The sequence below is a fragment of the Vigna unguiculata genome, chromosome 4 (genome assembly GCF_004118075.2).
Source record: "Vigna unguiculata cultivar IT97K-499-35 chromosome 4, ASM411807v1, whole genome shotgun sequence".
Lineage (NCBI taxonomy): Eukaryota > Viridiplantae > Streptophyta > Magnoliopsida > Fabales > Fabaceae > Vigna > Vigna unguiculata.
Genome location: NC_040282.1, coordinates 12,164,636 through 12,186,171, shown reverse-complemented (window position 1 = coordinate 12,186,171; position 21,536 = coordinate 12,164,636). Strand labels below are relative to the sequence as shown.

General features: G+C 36.6%; 1 protein-coding gene, 1 long non-coding RNA gene and 1 other non-coding gene across 5 annotated transcripts; all 3 read left to right on the top strand.

The window, feature by feature from the left end:
* Nucleotides 1–9,385: 9,385 nt before the first annotated feature.
* Nucleotides 9,386–9,492, top strand: LOC114182789. Its single transcript, XR_003604225.1, has one exon. It is a non-coding gene; the product is annotated as a small nucleolar RNA R71 (small nucleolar RNA).
* A 1,692-nt stretch (nucleotides 9,493–11,184) lies between these two features.
* On the top strand, nucleotides 11,185–15,412 carry LOC114180316. 3 transcript variants are annotated; one of them, XR_003603669.1, is made up of 6 exons: nucleotides 11,185–11,487; nucleotides 13,386–13,465; nucleotides 14,417–14,528; nucleotides 14,888–14,969; nucleotides 15,051–15,149; nucleotides 15,232–15,412. It is a non-coding gene; the product is annotated as an uncharacterized LOC114180316 (long non-coding RNA). The 3 variants fall into 3 exon arrangements; XR_003603670.1 differs by having other exon boundaries at nucleotides 14,885–14,969; XR_003603668.1 differs by having other exon boundaries at nucleotides 14,417–14,795.
* A 1,897-nt stretch (nucleotides 15,413–17,309) lies between these two features.
* LOC114180500 lies at nucleotides 17,310–17,744 on the top strand. The gene has a single exon (XM_028066815.1). The coding sequence runs from the start codon at nucleotides 17,310–17,312 to the stop codon at nucleotides 17,742–17,744; it is 435 nt and encodes a 144-aa protein (XP_027922616.1).
* The last annotated feature ends 3,792 nt before the right edge of the window (nucleotides 17,745–21,536 follow it).

Here is a 21,536-nt window from a genome sequence, read left to right as displayed (position 1 = left end):
TCATGGTAGCCAACAAAATCCTATGAGCTAAGAAGAAGAAGAAGAAAATGAGAAACTGTGATGCTTCTGGTAGCAGCTCTGCAGCACGGACGTGTTCTTCTCCCAAAATTCCAAGCTTGCTACAGTTCTGAACCTCCAAAATATATATACAGCCCGAACTCTCGCTTGGGCGAGATAGAGTACTTCAGCATGAAGGAAGGGTCTCGCTTGGGCCACTTATTCTCGCTTAGGCGAGATAGAGTTCTTCACGTTGAAGGAATGTCTCGCTTGGGCGACCATGTCCTTGCTTAGGCGAGAATTGAAAAACTGGGCGTGGCTTCTTCACGAAATCTCGCTTAAGCGAGATCAAGCTCGCTTGAGCGAGAAAGGCGGCAAGTGTCTCGCTTAGGCGAGAAGACTTTAACTTTTGGGCGAGCCTGTCCTAGCTTGAGCGAAACACCTTAGTTTTGAGTGACCTGTAGCAGATTTTCCTCCTTTTCTTCTCTATTTCTTGCTTCTCCTTCACTCTTCTTGAGTTCTCTTTAATCTCTCCTGAAAAACACACAAAATAGGATCAAATGATTTCTTTAATTCAAAACTTGGAAGCCTGTGATTGAAACTTAGATTTAGGGAGAATCAATATGAAATGAACACAAATTTAAAGCATAAGTGCCAGAGTTTGTTATGAATCTTTACTGAATTTTGGCACTTATCAACTCCCCCCAACCTAGCATCTTGCTTGTCCTCAAGCAAAGTAACAAAATCAACAGCCATTCAAAACTAAAACTGAAATTGGTTATTGAGAAATCATTTTCACAGTTCCTGTCCAGACAACTTTTGCATTCCAAACCACAGATTCAAAATCAGAAGCAAATGGTGAATCCAATTATCAAACAACAGTAGGATAAGAGTGCAGCTAATTTTTCAGGAAAACCAATTGTAAGAACAAATGATTCTAACCAAGGAAATTCTCTCTTAAATCTCACAGGCATGTGTTTTTCTCATTTTCCACTGAAATTGAACAAATCAACATTGTCAGTCATTTACAATTCAACAACAAACACACAATCAGCATGGATCTTAAGGTCTTTTCAAGGTTGTAATGAGGCTAGGCTTTCAAGAATAATGGTTTTTCAAGATCACAAAAGCACAACTTAGAAAAGAGAGCATAACTACAATTCAAACCCAATTTCAATTCTACTCTCCATTCCTCACAGTTCAGACCTCAATACACCAAGTTTCTTTTTCATTCATAATTCACTCTTATCTCTTTTTGTTGTTTTCTTTTCTTTCCCTTTTTTTTTGAGTAAATATATACATTCCTACACAATACTAGAGAGTGAATTATGATACTCAGCCCTTTTCTTCCTTAAGTGCAATTCTACCAACCAATTACCCTTACAGTTGAAAAATACACCTATGCTCTCTATCCCTAAGTGTGCAAAGGGAAAGGATAATAATTCAAGTTAAGGTTAAGGTGCATAATTCAAACAATTAGGCTCAAATGGGCTATCAACAAAGGATGATTATTTACAGGTTGGCTATTTGGCACTGAGTTATAATTTCAACAAAATTGCCTTAATCATTTCCATGCTTCAAATGTGATGTTATTAAATGAAAACTCAAACAATATCAATTTGTCAACAACAGTGGAAACACTCAAACTGTTTAAGGATTCACACACTCACTGGGTTTTCTGGTTTATTTCCTTGGTATCTCACTTGTTGTTACAACTGATTATCTTGACTAACTATGCAACACTAATATCCTAATTTTGTTTAATTATGAATTCAACCAAAATTTCCCTTTTTCACCTCTGTGTTCAGTTCACTCAGTTGTTCTAGACTCAGGATACTTACTGAAATCAGATTTCTCTTTAACCAACTTCCTCAAGAAAGGTTTTCAAAATGATTCCCAAAAAAATTTTTAGCTGTCTCTAAGTATTATGCACAAAATACTAAGCCAAAAGGTAAAGTTAAACAGTTAATTAACTAGAAAATATAACATTCTAGCCAAAACAACTAAAGCAAAATAGTAGTAATTACATAAATACTGCAAAATACTAAAAGAAAAAGAACAATGAAACCGTATTTATAGAGTTTTGAAGGGTGGAATGGTGTTGTGGATCAATCTCCTCCAAAATCAATCTCATCCTCAATGTCTGCTCCATCATCTGCGTCAGCAGCTCCTGATGGTCCCTCACCTGCAACAGGTCCACTTCCCCCCGGGAAAATAGGACTGTCCCCAGGCCACTGTAGATAAGTGAAGAATTCTGATGGAGTCATGCCTGGTATGGTCCGCGGACATTCTGGTAGAGGTACTCCTGAAGATGGAGTTGTCCTCTATGAATGGAAGCATTTTGCTGATGAGTGTGCTTCATCTGCAACCTCAGATATCTCATCTGCTCAAGCAATTCATTATTCATGTTGAGTTGAGGTTGCTGTGTGGGCCCTGTTTGTTGTTCTTCCATTGCTGGTTGGTCTTCAGCTTGTTGGTCCAGCTGGGGCTCTTCTAGCTGCTCCAAGTCCTCTGGGTGGGTACAAAAGTGTTCAATGAATCTCTTGGTAATTGAAGGTCGTATCTTTTCAGTTAGTTCTACCTCCACCCCTTGTTCTTGGCAAAAAGCTATGATCAAAGCCGGAAAACCCAAAGCACCTTTTGCCTTGTCATTCCTAGTGTTGACTTCGTATCTCACAAATTTGTGGATTTCTTCAGAGATAATTGTGGCGACGTCAACAGTCAGATCCTCCCTCATTATGCAATAAAGAAGATGACATCTAGGGACGTTCAAGTCTGACACGTGGCCAATGGGCACTATGTTTGCAAGTAAGAATATGGTCCAGACTTGGGCTAAGGTTTTCATATCTCCTCTTAGAATTCTGAGGGGATTTCCAGTGGGTTCGACTTGATAAGATCGGTTGGCAGCGCATATAAGGAGTGCTACTTCATTTTCATCATAAGGTTCATGACTCCTCCTTTTTGTTGTGAAGTCACAGCGTTGCCCTGGTTGTAGAGGTAGTGGATTACCAAGGAATTCACTGATGGCAGCTCGATCATAATTTACCCACCTCCCCCTAACTTTAGATCTCTTTTCACTAGGATTGTCCTCAGAATAAGCATTTGCATAGAACTCCCTCACAATCTCTGGATCAAATTTAGGAAGCGGGTCAGCCAACTTCATCCAATTCCTCCTGATAAGGCCATTCAAGAATGGATCATATTCATCTGGAAGTAGGACCACCTTTCTTTCTTTGATAAAGACCCAGTTCTTTATCTTCTCATACCGTTCTTCTCTTTCGGGGTCCTTAAAACGGTTGCTTATTGGCCTTTCAGGAGAAGAGCTACTTGCACGTCTTCTCCTCTTCCCTTTGCTGGGTTCAGTAGTGGGAAGTCTAGCTGTGGTCTTTGTTCTAGCCATGGACCTGCAAGGATGAAATTCAACCCACCAAAAGTATGCCAAGTCAGCTTTCACAACTTAAATGACCAACCAAGACGAAATTAAGTCACACATTTTGTCAAACAGCTTGAATGCACTCTTAAAATATGAAATTTTTGAACCAATTCGTGCATAAACAACCCACATTATTCTGCAACAGTATCAATTCACATTAAAACTCACAATATAACACAAAACGCATTAAAACAGATTATGGTACTGCCTAGGGTTTGCAAGAGCACAAAAGCGTGACTATGCTTGATGGAAATGTAGAGAATGAGGAGTAGAACTCACCTTGAAGGGAAATTAGCAAAAGGAGCAAGAAAATTTTGAGTTAAAATGCAGAGAAAAGACTGAGTGATGGCGCGCTCAAACCTGAGGAGGGGAGAATTCTGGGCAAGAGTTGTGAGCGAGGGTTTGGGGAAAGAAAAGTGAGTGAATTCTGCCCCTGTCCCTCACTTAAACGCGAATTCTCGCTTAAGCGACTCAGTCTCGCTTAAGCGAGATAAGCGTGAGAGGAAAATTCAAAAAGTCTCGCGCAGGCGAGACTGTGTCGTCCAAATCACCCCTGGTGCAGGGCATTCTCGCCCAGGCGAGCCACTACTCGCTTAAGCGAGTATATCAGCAAAGTTGGTTGGCTCAGGTTCTGCATATCTCGCCCAGGCGAGATATGTTTAGCTTGGGCGAGATTTTCGTGCAGTTTTGACACATACTGATTTTGCCACTTTTCAGTTTTTGGTTCAACTTTCACACACTCAATTCATGATCCTTTGAGTTCAAATAACTCATAAACACACACCAAACTATGCTTCAATTAATTATCTATCATTCCCAAAAGGTTTCACATCAACAAACTAAAAATCAAGCTACCAAACTCAAATTTCACAATTTGGCCAAAACAAGGCAATTTTTAGCATTTGATGAACTCAATTCTGGCACCAAAACTCATTCCCATGCTTAAAATACCAGTTTTGTTTGAAAACAACCAAAATTGCATGGTTTGCCTTATTGAGATGATTGGATGCTAAAAACTTACCTTTTACACACGAACATAAAACTATACACACAAACACATAATTACATTCACAAACACATTTAATCACACAAAAGATGAAATTGAAGTGCAAAAACATAATTAAAACACTGGGTTGCCTCCCAGGAAGCGCTTGTTTAACGTCACGAGCCTGATGCCTGTTTCATTTAAGGTTCATCAAGTTGAATGATTGTGGCGAGCCTATCAATCTCACCACCAAGATAGGGCTTCAACCTTTGCCCATTTACAACCCAGCTCCTTTTAGATTCAGGATCCTCTAGTTCAATGGCTCCATAAGGTTTCACATTTTTGACAAGAAATGGTCCTGACCACTTTGATTTTAGCTTTCCAGGAAAAAGCCTTAACCTGGAATTGAACAATAACACTGATTGACCAGGATAAAATTCTCTTTTGAGAATTTTCTTGTCATGATACGCTTTCATCTTTTCCTTGTAGAGCTTAGAGGACTCATAAGCGTTGAGTCTCATTTCTTCCAATTCTTGCAGCTGTAATTTTCTCTTTTCTCCTGCTGCCTTTGGATCAAAATTCAAGAATTTCAAGGCCCAGAATGCCTTGTGTTCCAGTTCAACCGGTAAGTGACATGACTTACCATATACCAGCTGGAATGGGGATAAACCTGTGGGAGATTTATAAGCAGTTCTGTAGGCCCAGAGTGCATCATCCAACTTCATTGACCAATCTTTTCTTGAAGATGTCACAGTCTTCTCTAGAATACGCTTGATTTCCCTGTTTGACACCTCCGCTTGTCCATTGGTCTGTGGATGATAAGGTGATACAATTTTATGCCGCACTCCATAATGTTCCAAACATTTCTGAAGTTGAGCATTGCAAAAGTGTGAACCACCATCACTAATCAACACTCTTGGAGTACCAAACCTGCAAAAGATGTTCCGCTTGAGAAATTTGATTACAGTTTTGGCATCGGCCTTAGGAGCTGCTACTGCTTCAACCCACTTCGTCACATAATCAACTGCCACCAAAATGTATTCATTTGAGAAAGAAGATGGCAGTGGTCCCACAAAGTCGATTCCCCAACAATCAAAAGCCTCAACCTCTAAAATGATATTCAGTGGCATTTCATGTCTTTTTGAGATTCCCCCTATTCTTTGACAGCTATTGCAGTGTTGCACATATTTGTGTGCGTCTTTGAATAAGGTGGGCCAATAAAATCCAGATTGGAGGACTTTTGCAGCTGTCCTCTCTCCATTAAAATGCCCTCCATATGGGGAACTATGACAGTGCCACATAATGCTCTTTGCCTCATCATTGGATACACACCTTCTCAACAATTGATCAGCTCCAATTTTGAACAAATGAGGATCATCCCACACATATTGGTGTGCATCTTTCAGGAATTTCCTCTTCTGGTGCCAATTAAAATCTTCAGGTATGACCCCTGCAGCTTTGAAATTGGCCATGTCAGCAAACCATGGCCTTTCTTCCACTATCATCAATTTTTCATCAGGAAACTCCTCCTGCACCTCTGATTGAGTGTTGGTCACCTCAATATTCACCAATCTAGACAAATGATCAACTACAAAGTTTTCACTTCCCTTTTTGTCCTTGATCACCAAATCAAATTCATGCAACAATAAGATCCATCTAATTAGTCTTGGTTTTGAATCAGATTTGGTTAACAAATATTTAATTGCAGCATGATCAGTATATACAGTGACAGATGAACCAATCAAATATGCTCTAAATTTTTCCAATGCATAAACTATAGCTAGCAATTCCTTTTCAGTTGTTGCATAATTAATTTGAGCTTCATTAAGGACTTTGCTAGCATAGTGTATAACATGAAAAACTTTGGATTTCCTCTGTCCTAAAACTGCTCCTATGGCATAGTCATTTGCATCACACATTAACTCAAAGCCTAAATTCCAATCAGGAGCAATTATCACAGGAGCTGAAACCAATTTCTGTTTTAACAATTCAAATGCATGCAAACATTTAACATCAAAATTAAAAGGTGTATCCTTGTTGAGCAAATTGCTGAGTGGTTTGGCAATTCTAGAGAAATCTTTGATGAATCGTCTGTAGAACCCAGCATGGCCTAAAAAACTCCTGATACCCTTCACATTTTTGGGTGGTGGCAACTTTTCAATGATCTCCACTTTAGCTTTATCAACTTCAATACCTTTAGCAGAGATTTTGTGGCCCAGAACCACACCTTCAGTTACCATAAAATGGCATTTTTTCCAATTCAAAACCAGATTAGTATCAACACACCGCTTTAGTACGATGTTTAAGTTTTCCAGGCATTGATCAAATGAAGCACCAAATACAGAGAAGTCATCTATAAAGACTTCTATGCATTTTTCCACCAAGTTCGAGAAAATTGCAAGCATGCATCGTTGAAAGGTTGCTGGTGCGTTACACAATCCAAACGGCATTTTCCTGTAAGCAAACACACCAAAAGGACAAGTAAAAGCAGTTTTTTCTTGGTCTTCTGGATCCACTGCAATTTGATTATAACCAGAATATCCATCCAGAAAACAATAGAAAGCTTGCCCTGCTAACCTTTCTAGCATTTGATCCATGAAAGGCAAAGGAAAATGATCTTTCCTAGTGGCCTGATTTAATTTTCTATAATCTATTCACATTCTCCAACCTGTGACTGTTCTAGTAGGAATTAATTCATTTTTATCATTACAAATAACAGTCATACCTCCTTTTTTTAGAACTACCTGGACCGGGCTGACCCAGGCACTGTCGGAGATGGGATAGATCATATCTGCATCAAGTAACTTCATTACTTCTTTCTTGACCACCTCTTTCATGGTTGGATTCAATCGCCGTTGAGGTTGTGCTACAGGCTTGTAGTCTTGCTCCATATGAATTCTGTGCATACAATAGGATGGACTAATTCCTTTAAGATCAGATAAAGTCCAACCTATTGCACACTCGTTGGCTTTAAGAACTGAAATCAGCTTTTCTTCTTCAGAAGCCGTTAAAGCACTACTAATCACCACTGGTTTGTTACCTCCATCTGCAAGAAAAACATATTTTAAATGAGGAGGTAATACCTTTAGCTCCAGCTTCTGACTTTCAGTTCTATTTTCTTGCTGCAATTTCTCAGGTTGTATATCATTTGATTCAATTTCTTTTGCTGAATTCAAATGTGTTAGGTATTCATCAACTTCCTTTTCTTCATCTTCCTCCAGATCATCACAAGCACCAATCAAAGCTTTTTCCAATGGGCTTGCCTTTGCTAATTGCTTCCTAGATGATAGAAAAAGTTCATCTATCACATCCATCCTGAAGCATTGTTGCTTGTCCTTCGGGTGCTGCATTGCTTCAAATACATTAAAGTTGACTTCATCATCTTGCACCCTGACCTTCAATTTGCCATCATCAACATCAATAATGACCTTGGCCGTCTTCATGAAAGGTCTTCCCAGTATTAGAGGAACTTCAGTGTCTTCCTCAATATCCATTACTACAAAATCAACTGTGAACATGAATTTGTCAACCTTAACCAAGACATCCTCTGCCACACCATAGGGATACTTCATGGATCTGTCAGCTAGCTGTAATGTCATCCGTGTAGGCCTCACTTCCAGATCTCTTATTCTCTTTAGCATAGACAAAGGCATCAGATTTATACTGGCACCCAAATCAAGCAATGCCTTTCCCACTGGTAATGTCCCGATTGTAACTAGAATAGTGAAGCTCCCAGGGTCTTTAGATTTTTGAGGTAATGATTTCTGAATTATAGCACTACACCCTGCTTCAAGCTCCACTGTCTCTTCAGAGAATCTTCTCTTTTTTGTTAGGAGCTCTTTCATGAATTTTGCATATGTCGGCATCTGCTCCATAGCCTCCACGAAAGGGATGTTAATCTGCAGTCGCTTGAAAATGTCCATGAATCTTGCAAATTGTCTTTCCTTGTCTTTTTTGGAGGGATTTTGAGGGTATGGTAGGCTCTTCAACTGAGACACCTGTGTCTCACCCTTCTCCCTCTTTTTCTCCTCACTTTTATTTTTTTCTTCCTTTTCTTCTCTTTTATTTACAAACTCTCTTTTATTTTGTTCTTCCTCTCCCTCACACTCATTTTTTTCATTCTCTCTCTCTTTTTCCTCCAACACCTCCTCCTCTACACCCAGGTTGTCTCCAATCCCTCTTCCCACAACTTTACCACTTCGGGTGGTAATAGATTTACAATGCTCCTTGGAATTAGTCTGTGTGTTGGCTGAAAATTGACTTGTTTGCTGATCTGATAATTGTTTCGCCAACTGTCCAACCTGTGTTTCGAGATTTCTGATTAAAGCTTCTGTATTTTTCTGATTAGTCAAAGAAGCTTGCATAAACTTTTCTAAAGTATCCTCCAGTTTAGATGTTCTGTCATGCACCGAAGGATAATGTTTTGCTGTTGTTGATAAGGAGGTTGTCTGTTTGAAGGACCAACATCTTGCTTCCATCCAAAGTTCTGATTTGGATTGTTTCTCCATCCCTGTGAAAAGTTATTATTGTTGGAGAAATTTCCTGGTCTTCCTTGGTTGCTCACATATTGAACTTCTCCTTGTGAGCTACTCTAATAAGAACAATGACCATTTGGATGATCTCCTCCACAGAAGTCACATCTCATGGGTTGTTGACTAGGAGAAGATTGCACAACTTGCAACTGCTCTGGTAATTTAGACATTTGCTTCGTCAGTGCTTCAATCTGTTGAGTCAGAATCTTATTCTGAGCTAAGATCGCATTTGTAGTACTAAGATCAAGCACTCCCTTCCTCTGAACAGTTTGCCTATTATGCTGAGCTTGATGATCTGTGGATGCCAATGCCTCAATGATTCTTGTTGCTTGCTCCGCATCTACACTCATCATTGTTCCACCTGCTATTGCATCTAATATCATCTTGGTGTCAGGCCTCAGACCATTACAGAATATGTTCAATTGAGCAATATCCTCAAATCCGTGATTTGGGCATTTCCTCAATAAGGAATTGAACCGCTCCCAAGCTTCACAGAATGGCTCATCTGGTCCTTGCCTAAACGTCGAAATATCAGCTTTGGCTTTGATGTAGCGAGATGGTGGAAAGAATCTGTTCAAGAATTTCTCCTCAATATCCTCCAACTGTTCAAACTCTGATTTGGATGTGACTTAAGCCATTCCTTTGCTTTACCTGCCAAAGAAAAAGGAAACACACGCATGTATACATGCTCAAGATCTCCTTCTTGAAAGCCCATGGTTCCTATCAATTCATAGAATGTAGAGAGATGAGTGTATGGATCTTCATTATCCATTCCAGTGAATTGATGAGAACTGATCAAGCTGAGGAAAGCTGGCTTCATCTCCAGAGTTTTAGTGGTGGATGGTATTGCTATGCTAGAAAAATATCTCGGCCCTTGTTGCATAGCATAGTCTCCAAGTGTCTTCCTGGCTGGAGCTGGTCTTTGATTCTCCATGTTTTCTGATTAAGGTGTGATGGAAGTACTGGAAGATTCTTCCCTTGTCTTTCCTTGCTTTTTTTTGCTTTTGCCTTTGTTCCTTCTAGCTGTCTTTTCTATCTCCGGGTCAAATGCTAATCGATCTTCAGGAACCTGACCTCTTAAGAGCATAAATCAAACAGCTCAAGCAAGAATTAGTACAAAGGAAAAATTTCATAAGCTATCTAATAAAGAAAAATATACACAAAGCTGGATGAGATAACTAGAAATTTCAAAAGAACACCGTTCCCCGGCAACGGCGCCAAAAATACTTGTTGGCCTCTTGGCAAGCGTACCAAAAGTCAACTGTAGTATAATGATTTAAAGTAGGAGTGTCGAACCCACGAGGAACGGATTCAGTGAAAATTAATAATTATCTCAATCAGCATATATATGCAGAAATTTTAATTCGATGGATTATCAGCAGTTAAACTAAATTGCATAAATAAAATACAGTAAAACAGAAAATTAGTTAAAAGATCAATAAAAGAAACTGGGATTGAATTTCATCTATCTCCCTTGTCTGTAATCTGGATGAATATAATATATATAACATCTGAAAATACCAATATTGATGCACACTCAAAAATCATTTATACCGATCCCTCGCGTATAAAATTCATAAGATTAGTTTCCTGAATATTGATTCCTCACATATTCAACAAACTATCCAGCATTACGGTCGAGTGTTAAAAGCAATTGATATATTGAGATTTATTCCTAGCATCACAATATATCAAGTATCATTGTTCAAATCAGATTTTCAGAAATACTTTCCAGTCAGATCTAAAAATCAAAATCAAAACATCTATTGATCAGATAGAAGTAAGCATTAAGAGCAAAACAATAATACCAATACTGAGTAAAACAGAAATGCTATATATAAATATCACCAGATTACATCCAAGTGCGAGTAGATTACATTCAATCCCAAAGGAGAAGATTAGCCACTCATGGTAGCCAACAAAATCCTATGAGCTAAGAACACTACGCCAAATTTAATAATAGATAGCGCACTATAGACAACACTTCTATAATTAAATACTATAAATGAAGATAGCACAATATAGATAGCGCTTTATTAGGTAAGCGCTATTAGAATGGGTATACATAGATATCGTTTTTTCATAAAGGCGCTATGTATGTTTCATTTATATTTAAAAATAAATAAATTATTTTAAATAGATGAAATAGATAGCGTTTTGTAATCCATTGAGAGCGTTTATGCAAAAAAACGTGTTCTATGTATCATAAAAAATTCCCTCACGCCATACAATATTTTGCATTCATGTTTTCTTTTCATCTGTAACCCTTACGCGAAAGCCTCGTCTCCCACCAAGTAGAAGCAGCTACGTCTCCAACCACAGCAGAAGCACCTACGTCTCCAACCACTATAACAACAACATTCGCATCCTCCAAGCACAACAACATCATCGATATTTCAATTGGGCACTATCAATTAAGGGTTTGTGAAATTCGTTCTTCTTCTCGATCAATTTTTGCAGCGACGAACCAGTTCTCGTATCTTCCGGCAGCGGGCCAACAATGGCGAACTAGCAACCACTACACGACGGTCCTTCTTTGAGTACCAAATTCTCTTCCTTTCTCCTCCGATTCTTTGTATCTTTGTTCATTCTTTGTATTGTTTTTATCTATCTTTGCCATCAATGTGAATATATATGCTCTATTGTTGAAAGAAAAACATGGATTTCAAATTGTTGTAATTTAGGGCAAAAAAAGTGGGACTCGTGTTTGGCAATGACAGGGGGACAAGGGAAACTTTTAGTGAAACACTAATTTTATTGAGTGAATAGTGATTTTTCGTAGTTTCTTCTGTAATTTGTGTTTGAACTTAGAATCCATTTGTATTTGGTTGCTTAAACTTCCATCAATTTTGAAAAACAAACAATAACATGTTGGAAAGTTAAAAACTAAAGCAGAGTTGGAATAACACGATTAGGCATAATTGACAATGAGAATTTCCCTTCCAACTTCTCCTTACTATCCTTATTAATAGAAGTTCTGCAGAAAAATCATGGTAATATAAGGGAGTTTTCCAGAATTTCTTTAATACAATGAAATCACAAAAATTCATACCTTCCAATGAACAAGTAACTAGTAGCTGAATCATGATACTCGAGTTTCAAAGTAGCTAGAACATCACTAAGTCCTTAAGAAAGATTGGATACTCCCACACAAGCCAAAACTGTGTAAGTGTAACCAGTGGAAATTTTGTTTGTGATGTCTAGCTCAAGGCCTTGCTAACATTGCTTTCTGTCAATGATAAACAACATAATTAGCACCCAACTCCCTCGGAATTCCTCCTTGAGCATCTGATTCAGCTAAAATTACATAGCCAGTGCGGGAATTGAGATGCCAAAAGTCCAGCCCTCTAAAAAAGTCATGATTAAGTAAAATATTTGCACCCTTCCTCCCACTTGGATCAGACATGTTTCCTTCCGTGATCTGTCAAAGAAAACAATATTCAACGAAAACAGCCAAGAAAGAACTATGTGCATGATTTATACAAGTTTTATATGTTTAGCATATTGGAAAGAACTTTGTATATTGTTTTATCTACTGGCTAATTATGTTTGTTTTATTTTGCTATAACAAAACTTAAGAATGTTTCATATACTTCCACTTTCTTATACTAGTTCAGGTACCGATTTGTTTTCATGGCATCAATGGCTGTGATTTGTTGCTTTTGTTCTTCATACTGGCACAAACTCTTTGTAATTCTGCACTTTATTATTGCAATCTAATTCTCAATGTAATGTACTTCTGTCATTGTTTCTTTGTTCCTATATTTTTTTAAGTAGAATTTATGTATTCTTTCCTACCAAGATTAAAAAAAGTTACACTAGTGTATTTACTATTTGCTATTAATGGCTGAAGCTTTCTTGTTTAAATTCTTCTGTTGTTGGATTAGGTAGGAAATTGGAATTTCAATTTTTAATTCTAAATTGGTTGTTTTCTGCTTTGGTGTTCATTTTGAAAAATAAAGGACTGACTGTGAAGTGACCCAATTCATTAGGCATAGATAGTTGGGAAATAATGTTTTGTTTTAGAACTCGCATGTGTTACCATAGCAGAGCAGTAACCATAGGTGCCAAGATGTAAGGCTGTATGTTAGAATATCCCATGGTATTAAATTTTTCATATTATTCAAGATGCATATTATACAGTAGAATATACTCTATTAAGTCAAATAGTCTTTATCTTTCATATTATCCACTTAATGACATGGCACTTATTTATTCTTATGAGTGATTTTTCCCCATAATATTATTTATCTGACCGCTTGTCTACTATTATGAATTTTGTTTATACTTTTTTTCAACGTATTTTGATATGCTTCTAGTTGAGTACTATTCTGAAGTCTCATATGTGGCTTTGACTTTGTGAAGGTTTTTATTTTTATCTTGAGAATTGAGATATTGTTCTCGTCATGATTTTGGAAATGCTTGTGTGTTAATACAGATAACTAAAGAATGCTTGGATAAAGCAATATCAATATGTGCACCGGGAGTGGAATTCAAGGCAATTTGAAAATCAATTCAGTAAGATGTCACCCCCTATTCCATTTGTTCTCATTCTTGTTCCCTCATTTTCCGTATACTGCAGAAAGCCAGAAATCCTTGGCCAATAAGATTCGATGTAAGAAATAGTTATTGCATAGCTTTAGACTCAGGAATAATTTTGGTTCCCAAAAGCCACTTTTCCACTCTTAGTTTAACAAAAATAGGTGATAATCTAATCAACTGCAAGGTAAAAGTTGAGCTAGCTCAGATTAAATTTGAAGTATTTGGTGAAATTAGTTGAAGTAGGTGATATATGTAAAATGACATAAAAAGACTTATTTTGTTTTTTCTATAAATTCTACTTTGTTTGGTAGAAAAAACAATTTAATTTTAATTTTTTATTAAAAGGATTGGTAAAATTCGTTGAAGTAGGTGATATATGGAAAACGATATAAAATTACTTATTTATGATTTATGTATAAATTATACTCTGTTTCATAGAAAAAACAATTAAGGTAATTTAGTTTTATATTTTTTATGAATTTTATTTTTTTAAGATCGAATAGCTTGTTTAATAAAATAGTTAGAGTGCAGCATAAAAATCATTAAAAAGATGGTACAATGGGTAATACATTTAAATGGTAAGGATAAAATGAGAAAAAAGTTGCAAGTATATGAGCTATAAAAGAGTTTAGTTCGTGTCTTCAAAAAAGTTTGTTGTAAACAATATAATTAATAAAATATATTTTATGTTCTTGTTATATAATACCAAAAGAGAAGATCCATGTTAACTTTCACTTAACTTCCGTTACTCTTTGCAAATATTACTTAAATTACCTGTTAAGTTTTGTGCTACTAGTTTGTTTATGGACCTATTAGTGTTTCAAAGTTTTTTTTGTTGCAACCTTATTTTTTATATTTAAAATGTTTAATATTTCTGTCAGCTTACCTATTCTTGGTGTCTGTAACAATTATTGTTATTTTCTGCAGAAAACAATGAAAGCAAGACACTACACGTAAGGCAAATCATAAGGGGTTCTTCTTTTTATCACCCCAAATAACAACACATGAACTACCAATGAAAGAGAGAATGCAAAAAATAGTAAGTATATTTCTTGACAATGGAGTGATTAATAAGTTTGTTCTTGCTCCTATCAATACAGGGTAATACTTTTTTTTTCCTAACTTTATCAATAATGTATTATTTTCAAAGTTAGATGCACAAAATCTAATTTTGTTGATTGATTTCCAATTTTAACCAACATTGGGTCTTGCTCGGAATCAATCTTAAAATGGAGATAATTTATTATCTTGACCCATTGGCAAAAGACATTAATATAAGGCAAGATTTGAAGAAGTTGTTTGACATGTAAGAATCTTCTTAATGTGATTCACACATATATGTATACTTTTTGTATATTTTGTTTTACTTATATATGCTTCATTTTTATTATTAAGAAGGGTTAAACAAACCTACCGAGCTCAAAGAGGGTCTATGGTTTCAAAGTCTAAGTTAAGCAATATCAAATGGACACCGATTAAGGTAGATTTCAATTGTTTATTTGAAGATCAAATGTTGTTGTTTTATTTGAAGGTTAATACTAATTGTATTGATGTTTTCTAGTGTCCAAAACAATCAAACGGCCATGATTGTGGGTATTACATTTGTCGATATATGAAGGAAATTGTCACATATTGTGAAGGAGGGACAATTCCAATAGATGTAAGTTATTTTAATTGTATGTATTATTCATTTGTAGTAGGATTTTGATTGACTAATTTTATTTTATTTTTCTTTGTTGTAGTATTTTCCTAGTTGCAGATGTCAACAATATTCGGACAATCAAATCATTGAAGTCAGGGAAGATTGGTGTTTTTATCTCATTAGTAAATCTTTATAGGTTAGTAGGGAAGGTTAGGAACAATGTTTTGCCTAAAGTGTTTTGGCCCCACAGTCTAGCAAAAATGGAACATGATGGATGAGTATTGTAAATCTTAGTTTTTTTTCTAATTTCTTTCATGTAATATTATACTTTTTAAAAAATTTATAAACATCATTAAGTTTTTTGTTTAACTATGTAAGAATTTAAAAGCCCTTTCATTTCAGTTTTCCTTGATTTCAAGTTCGAACTCTTTATACAGGCATGTGAGTCAAACAATAAAATGAACAAATTAAATAAATTATAATAAAAAATAATCAAACCAATACAGATCGCTTGTTTTAAAAAAAAATTATCTATTGATTAATTGAAAAAGTGTTATCCATTAATGAAAAATAGACAATGTTTGTTTGAACAAGCGCTATCTACTAATGCATTGAAAAAGTGGTACCTATTGATGAAAAATTGCTCTCATAGACAGCGCTTGTTGAGTCAAGTGTTGTCTATGAGAGCTTTGATGGACAACATTTTCTAAAGAAAGCGCTATCTATTAAAAAATACATAGATAACACTTGTTTAGACAAGCGCTATTTATCAAGTGTCATTAGACAGCGCTTTTTTACAAGCGCTGTCTATTAATAGATATCGCTCCAATAGATAGCGTCTAAAAAGCGCTATCTATTAAGAAAAAAAACGTTGTCTATTGCCAAATTTGGCGTAGTGGAAGAAGAAGAAGAAAATGAGAAACTGTGATGCTTCTGGTAGCAGCTCTGCAGCACGGACGTGTTCTTCTCCCAAAATTCCAAGCTTGCTGCAGTTCTGAACCTCCAAAATATATATACAGCCCGAACTCTCGCTTGGGCTACTGAGTCTCGCTTGGGCGAGATAGAGTACTTCAGCATGAAGGAAGGGTCTCGCTTGGGCCACTCATTCTCACTTAGGCGAGATAAAGTTCTTCACGTTGAAGGAATGTCTCGCTTGGGCGACCATGTCCTTGCTTAGGCGAGAATTGAAAAACTGGGCGTGGCTTCTTCACGAAATCTCGCTTAAGCGAGATCAAGCTCGCTTGAGCGAGAAAGGCGGCAAGTGTCTCGCTTAGGCGAGAAGACTTTAACTTTTGGGCGAGCCTGTCCTAGCTTGAGCGAAACACCTTAGTTCTGAGCGACCTGTAGCAGATTTTCCTCCTTTTCTTCTCTATTTCTTGCTTCTCCTTCACTCTTCTTGAGTTCTCTTTAATCTCTCCTGAAAAACACACAAAATAGGATCAAATGATTTCTTTAATTCAAAACTTGGAAGCCTGTGATTGAAACTTAGATTTAGGGAGAATCAATATGAAATGAACACAAATTTAAAGCATAAGTGCCAGAGTTTGTTATGAATCTTTACTGAATTTTGGCACTTCTCACTAAGCATGAGAGGGAAGCTGAGTTCTTGACTTTACAACAGGGCAATATGACTATGCAGGCTTACGTTAACCGATTTGAATATTTGGCGCGGTTTTACACACAGAATATCACAGAGGAATGGTGTTGTCGAAAATTTTAGAGGGGTCTACGACATGAATTGCTCAGGGTTCTAGTGCCACTCAAGATCAAAGAATTTCCTCTTTTGGTGGAACAAGCAAAAAGTGTGGAACAGTTAGAGATGGGTCTAGTTGCGTAGCCAGACTGCAGAGGAATGTTGTGGAGGCTAGACACCAGAAGAAGCCTTATAATTGACCTCAGACGTCGTCATCAGGGTTGAAGTGTTTCTAGTGTGGGGGAGCACATTTAAAAAGAGACTGCCCCAGACTTGCTCGTAACGCAGGGAGTAGTGGGGGGGAGTGTATTGTGAGTGATCAACTCGACCACTTTGCAGACAGGTGCCCTAATAAGAAGACGGTCGTAGAGCCACGACCATAGTTGCCTTCTACAGAGAGGCCAAGAGTAGCATGGGGAGTGTTTGCGCTGACTAGCGCCGAGGCAAACCGAGTAGGTAATCTTATACAAGATACGTGTGTAATGATGGGTCAGAATGTATGGGTACTTTTTGATTCGGGAGCTTCGCATTCTTTTATTTCCAATACATGTGTGGGGAGGTTGGGATTAGAGGTTCATGACTTGGGGTGCGAGCTAGTAGTCTCGACACCGACGTATGGGCAAGTTACAACCAGTACTAGTTGTGATGGATGCTCGATCGAACTGGCGGGCCGTAGGTTCAAGGTGAACATCATCTGCTTGCCATTGGAGGATTTGGATGTGATATTGGAGATGGACTGGCTGTCCAATCACCATGTGGTAATGGATTGTGGATGGCACAAATTGATATTCCCAGAAACTGAAGGGGTAAAATTGATCTCATCTCAAGAAGCTATGAAAGAACTGAGAGAGGGAGCTACCTGTTTCATGATGATAGCTCAGTCAGAGAAAAAGAGTAGTGAAGAGCAGCTCCGTGGATAGATGATCTATTAGATAAGCGGTGAGGAACTGGGTGTTCTCAAAGATTGACTTGAGATCTGGGTGTCATCAAATTTTGGTCAAGCCAGAGGACGTACAAAAGACGACATTCCAATCTCGTTATGGACATTACGAATATGTCGTGATGTCGTTTGAGGTGACGAATGCTCTAGCAGTATTCATGGATTATATGAATCGCATATTCCGACAGTGTCTGGATAAGTTTGTTGTTGTATTTATCGATGACATCCTTATTTACTCTAGAGATCGGGATGAACACGCTGAGCCAAGGGTGGTGTTGGAAATACTCAGGGAACATCAGTTGTATGGAAAATTATCAAAATGAGTTTTAACCCGTGAGCCAGCCCGGCTCACCACGGGTTTGAGCTGGGTTAGGTTGAGAAATTTTCAAATTTTTCAAAAGTGGGTTGATCTCAACCCGGCTCACTTAACCCACGGGTTAAACAGGTTCGAGTCGGGTTGAAGATGGGTTGACCCACTTAACCCACCAACATTTTTTTACACTTTTTTATATTTTTAATAATTATTTACTACTCCTAATTATATAGGTTCCCATTTTCATATTTTTAAATGCTTGAATGTTTCTCAATAATATTTAAATAGTTTGAATGTTTAATTAATTTGATTGTCAAGTTATACACGTTGATACTTTCATCTGTAACTATAATCTTTATAGTAAATTACTCAAGCAATCGTCTTACAAATTTTTTTTTATAAATTAGCATAACAAGAATGTGTAGTTTTTTATTTATATTTTGTTGAATAGCATAACAGAAAATGTGTAATATTAGCCATGTTTTCTTGGACTATATGGACATCTTTTTTTAAAAAAATTCATCATATATTGGTGGTAAGCATGATGAAGACATTGGTTCTTGATTTTACTGTGATTGTCATGTCATGGGTTGCTTAAAAAATTATTTAAATATTTCAATATTTAAAAATAAATAAATAGATATTTTTTTATGTAGGTTGGTGAGTCAATCCACTTAACCCACCAACCCGTGGTGGGTTGAGCCGAGTTGCAAAATTTCTGGCTCACCATAAAATGATCCAGGTTGGGTTCACTCATTTTCAACCCGCTCATGGTGAGGCAACCCGTGTGAGCCGGGTTGGCTCTCTTTAACATGTCTATCTGAATCCAGAGATCTCACTAGCATGAACATAGCCATTCTCTTCGGAAAATTGAGGGAACATGAACTAAAGCTTGGAAGACTCAAGGAAGAAGAGGATGGAGAAAAGAGGCACACCATAGCCTTGAAGAATGTTGTGAAGACTGCAGCAAAAATCAAGAAAATAGAATTTGCAGATGACTCAAATGATGGAAATTCAGACAGGGAAGCCTTGAGTTTAATGGTAAATAAGTTCTCAAAATTTCTGAAGTGCAAGAATAAGACTAACAACAACTCTGGAGGAAATAAAAGTCACTCTAGAAAGCAAGAGCGGTCTAGCACTCCAACCTGTTATGAGTGTGGCAAAATGGGACATATTAAACCGGACTGCCCAGTACTCAAGCTGAAGCAGAAATTGGAGGAGAAAAGTGAGGCAAACAAGCATAAGAAGAAAAAGAAAGTTTACAATAGTGACTCCAGCTCATCCAGTGAATCTGATGGAAGCATTGAGGAAGAAACCAACCTCTGTCTGATGGCTAGAACAAGATCCTCCAAAAGCAGTGTGAGTAGTTTCAAATCCAATCATGATGAAAATAGCTACTATGAATTACTTGATACATTTAATGAACTGCATGAGGAAGCCACAAAATTACAACAGTCAAACAATAGGCGAAAAGGAGAAATTAAATGGCTAGAGGGCAGAGTAAAGCAATTAGAAGATGAGAATGAAAATCTGACAGTAAGTCTTGGAAAATTAGAAAAAGCTGAGAAAGATTATAGGTCCAAATATGGCACAAGCTCTCTCAAATGTGAAAATTGTCCAAGACAACTAGAAAAGATAGATTATCTAATGAAAACCCTCTCAAAATTCACCTTGGGTAGATCAAATCTTGATGTAGTGCTAGGATATTAAAGAAGTGTTCTTAATAGAGAAGGAATAGGCTACAGTGGCAAATCTAATCGATTAGGCACTAGAAATTTTCTAAACATAAGCAAACCATCATCTATCACCTGCACATACTGCTCTGAACTTGGTCATGCATCTAATTCTTACTATTTTAAGAATTATGGGGTTCCTAAAGAAAAGTACAAATGGGTACTTAAAGGAACACCTCAAGCCACTAACATGAAAATCCCTAAATGATTTAATTTATCCAACATGGCAAATTCTAAAGAGGATTATCCAATAAAATTGAATAATTCCCTTGATTGATTAAAGCAATCAAGACATATATGGTATAATTGTCTTAGTGAGTACTTATAAAAGAAGGATATAAAAATGATCATATTTGTCCGTCTATTTATATGAAAATATTAGAAAATGAATTTTTCATAATTGTTGTGTATGTAGATAATATAAACATCGTTGGAACTCCTAATGAGCTCACAAAGACAATTGATTGCTTAAAGAAGAATTTGAGATGAAGGATCTTAGAAGAGCAAAGTTTTGTTTGAGTATTTAAACAAATATGTTTTTGTACATCAAGAGATTGATATAATGAAGGTGCTTAAAAGGTTCTATATGGACAAATCACATTCATTATGCACTCCAATGATTGTAAAGTCATTAGATGTTGATAAAGACCCTTTTAGACTTCAAGAAAAGGATGAAGAACTTCTTGGTCCAGAAGTACTATATCTTATGGCTGTAGGAACACTAGTGTATCTTGCCAATTATACTCGACCTAATATATCATTTGTTGTAAATTTGTTAGCAAGATACAATTCTTCACCTACAAAAAGACATTGGTGTAGAATAAAACATATACTTTGTTATCTTAAGGGCACTATGAATATGAGCTTATTTTATCCAAATGATTCAAAATCATATCTAATAAGTTATGCAGATGCAAGTTATTTATCAAATCCTCACAATGGTCGATCACAAACAGGATATTTGTTCACATGCAATGGCACAACAATTTCATGGCAATCTATGAACCAAACCATAATAGCTACATCCTCAAATTGTGTAGAAATTTTAGCATTACATGAGGCAAATCATGAATGTGTTTTGTATAAGGTCTATAATTCAACATGTGAGACAAACTTGTGATCTATCATCAAGAGAAATGGAATCAACAACAATATATGAAGACAATAATGCATGTATTTCTCAATTGAAATAAGGATATATTAAAGGTGATAGAATAAAACATATTCTTCCAATATTCTTTTCCACTCACGATCGTAAAAAAAATGGTGATATAGAGATCCAAAAGATTTTTTCATGTGAAAATCTGACAGATTTATTTACAAAGTCTTTGCCAAGGAAAAGCTTTGAGCAATTGGTTCATAAGATTGGAATCTGTTATCTTAATGATGTATGTTTACATGAGGGAGAGAAATAGAAAATGTCATAAATAATATTATATTGAAGAATAAAGAATGATGTACTCTTTTTTCTTTCACTAGATTTTTTATCTCAAAGAGTTTTTCCTAATAAGGTTTTAACGAGGCATATTCTCTTATCTAGACACCCAAGGAGGAGTGTTATGAAATTAATGGATGTCCATTGACTTGCTAACAGTTAATCATCATTAATTACTATTGATGTTATTTAAAATTTTTGCATTAACTATTGTAACCCTTGACTTGTATCCTTTGTGTTACCTTTTGTATCTACAAAAAGGGATTTTGCCCTCTTTGGTCTTTGGTAATG

What these genes read in the sequence shown, in the direction of transcription:
- LOC114180500 (XM_028066815.1), top strand. Translation starts at nt 17,310, where the DNA reads ATGGGTCAGAATGTATGGGTACTTTTTGATTCGGGAGCTTCGCATTCT.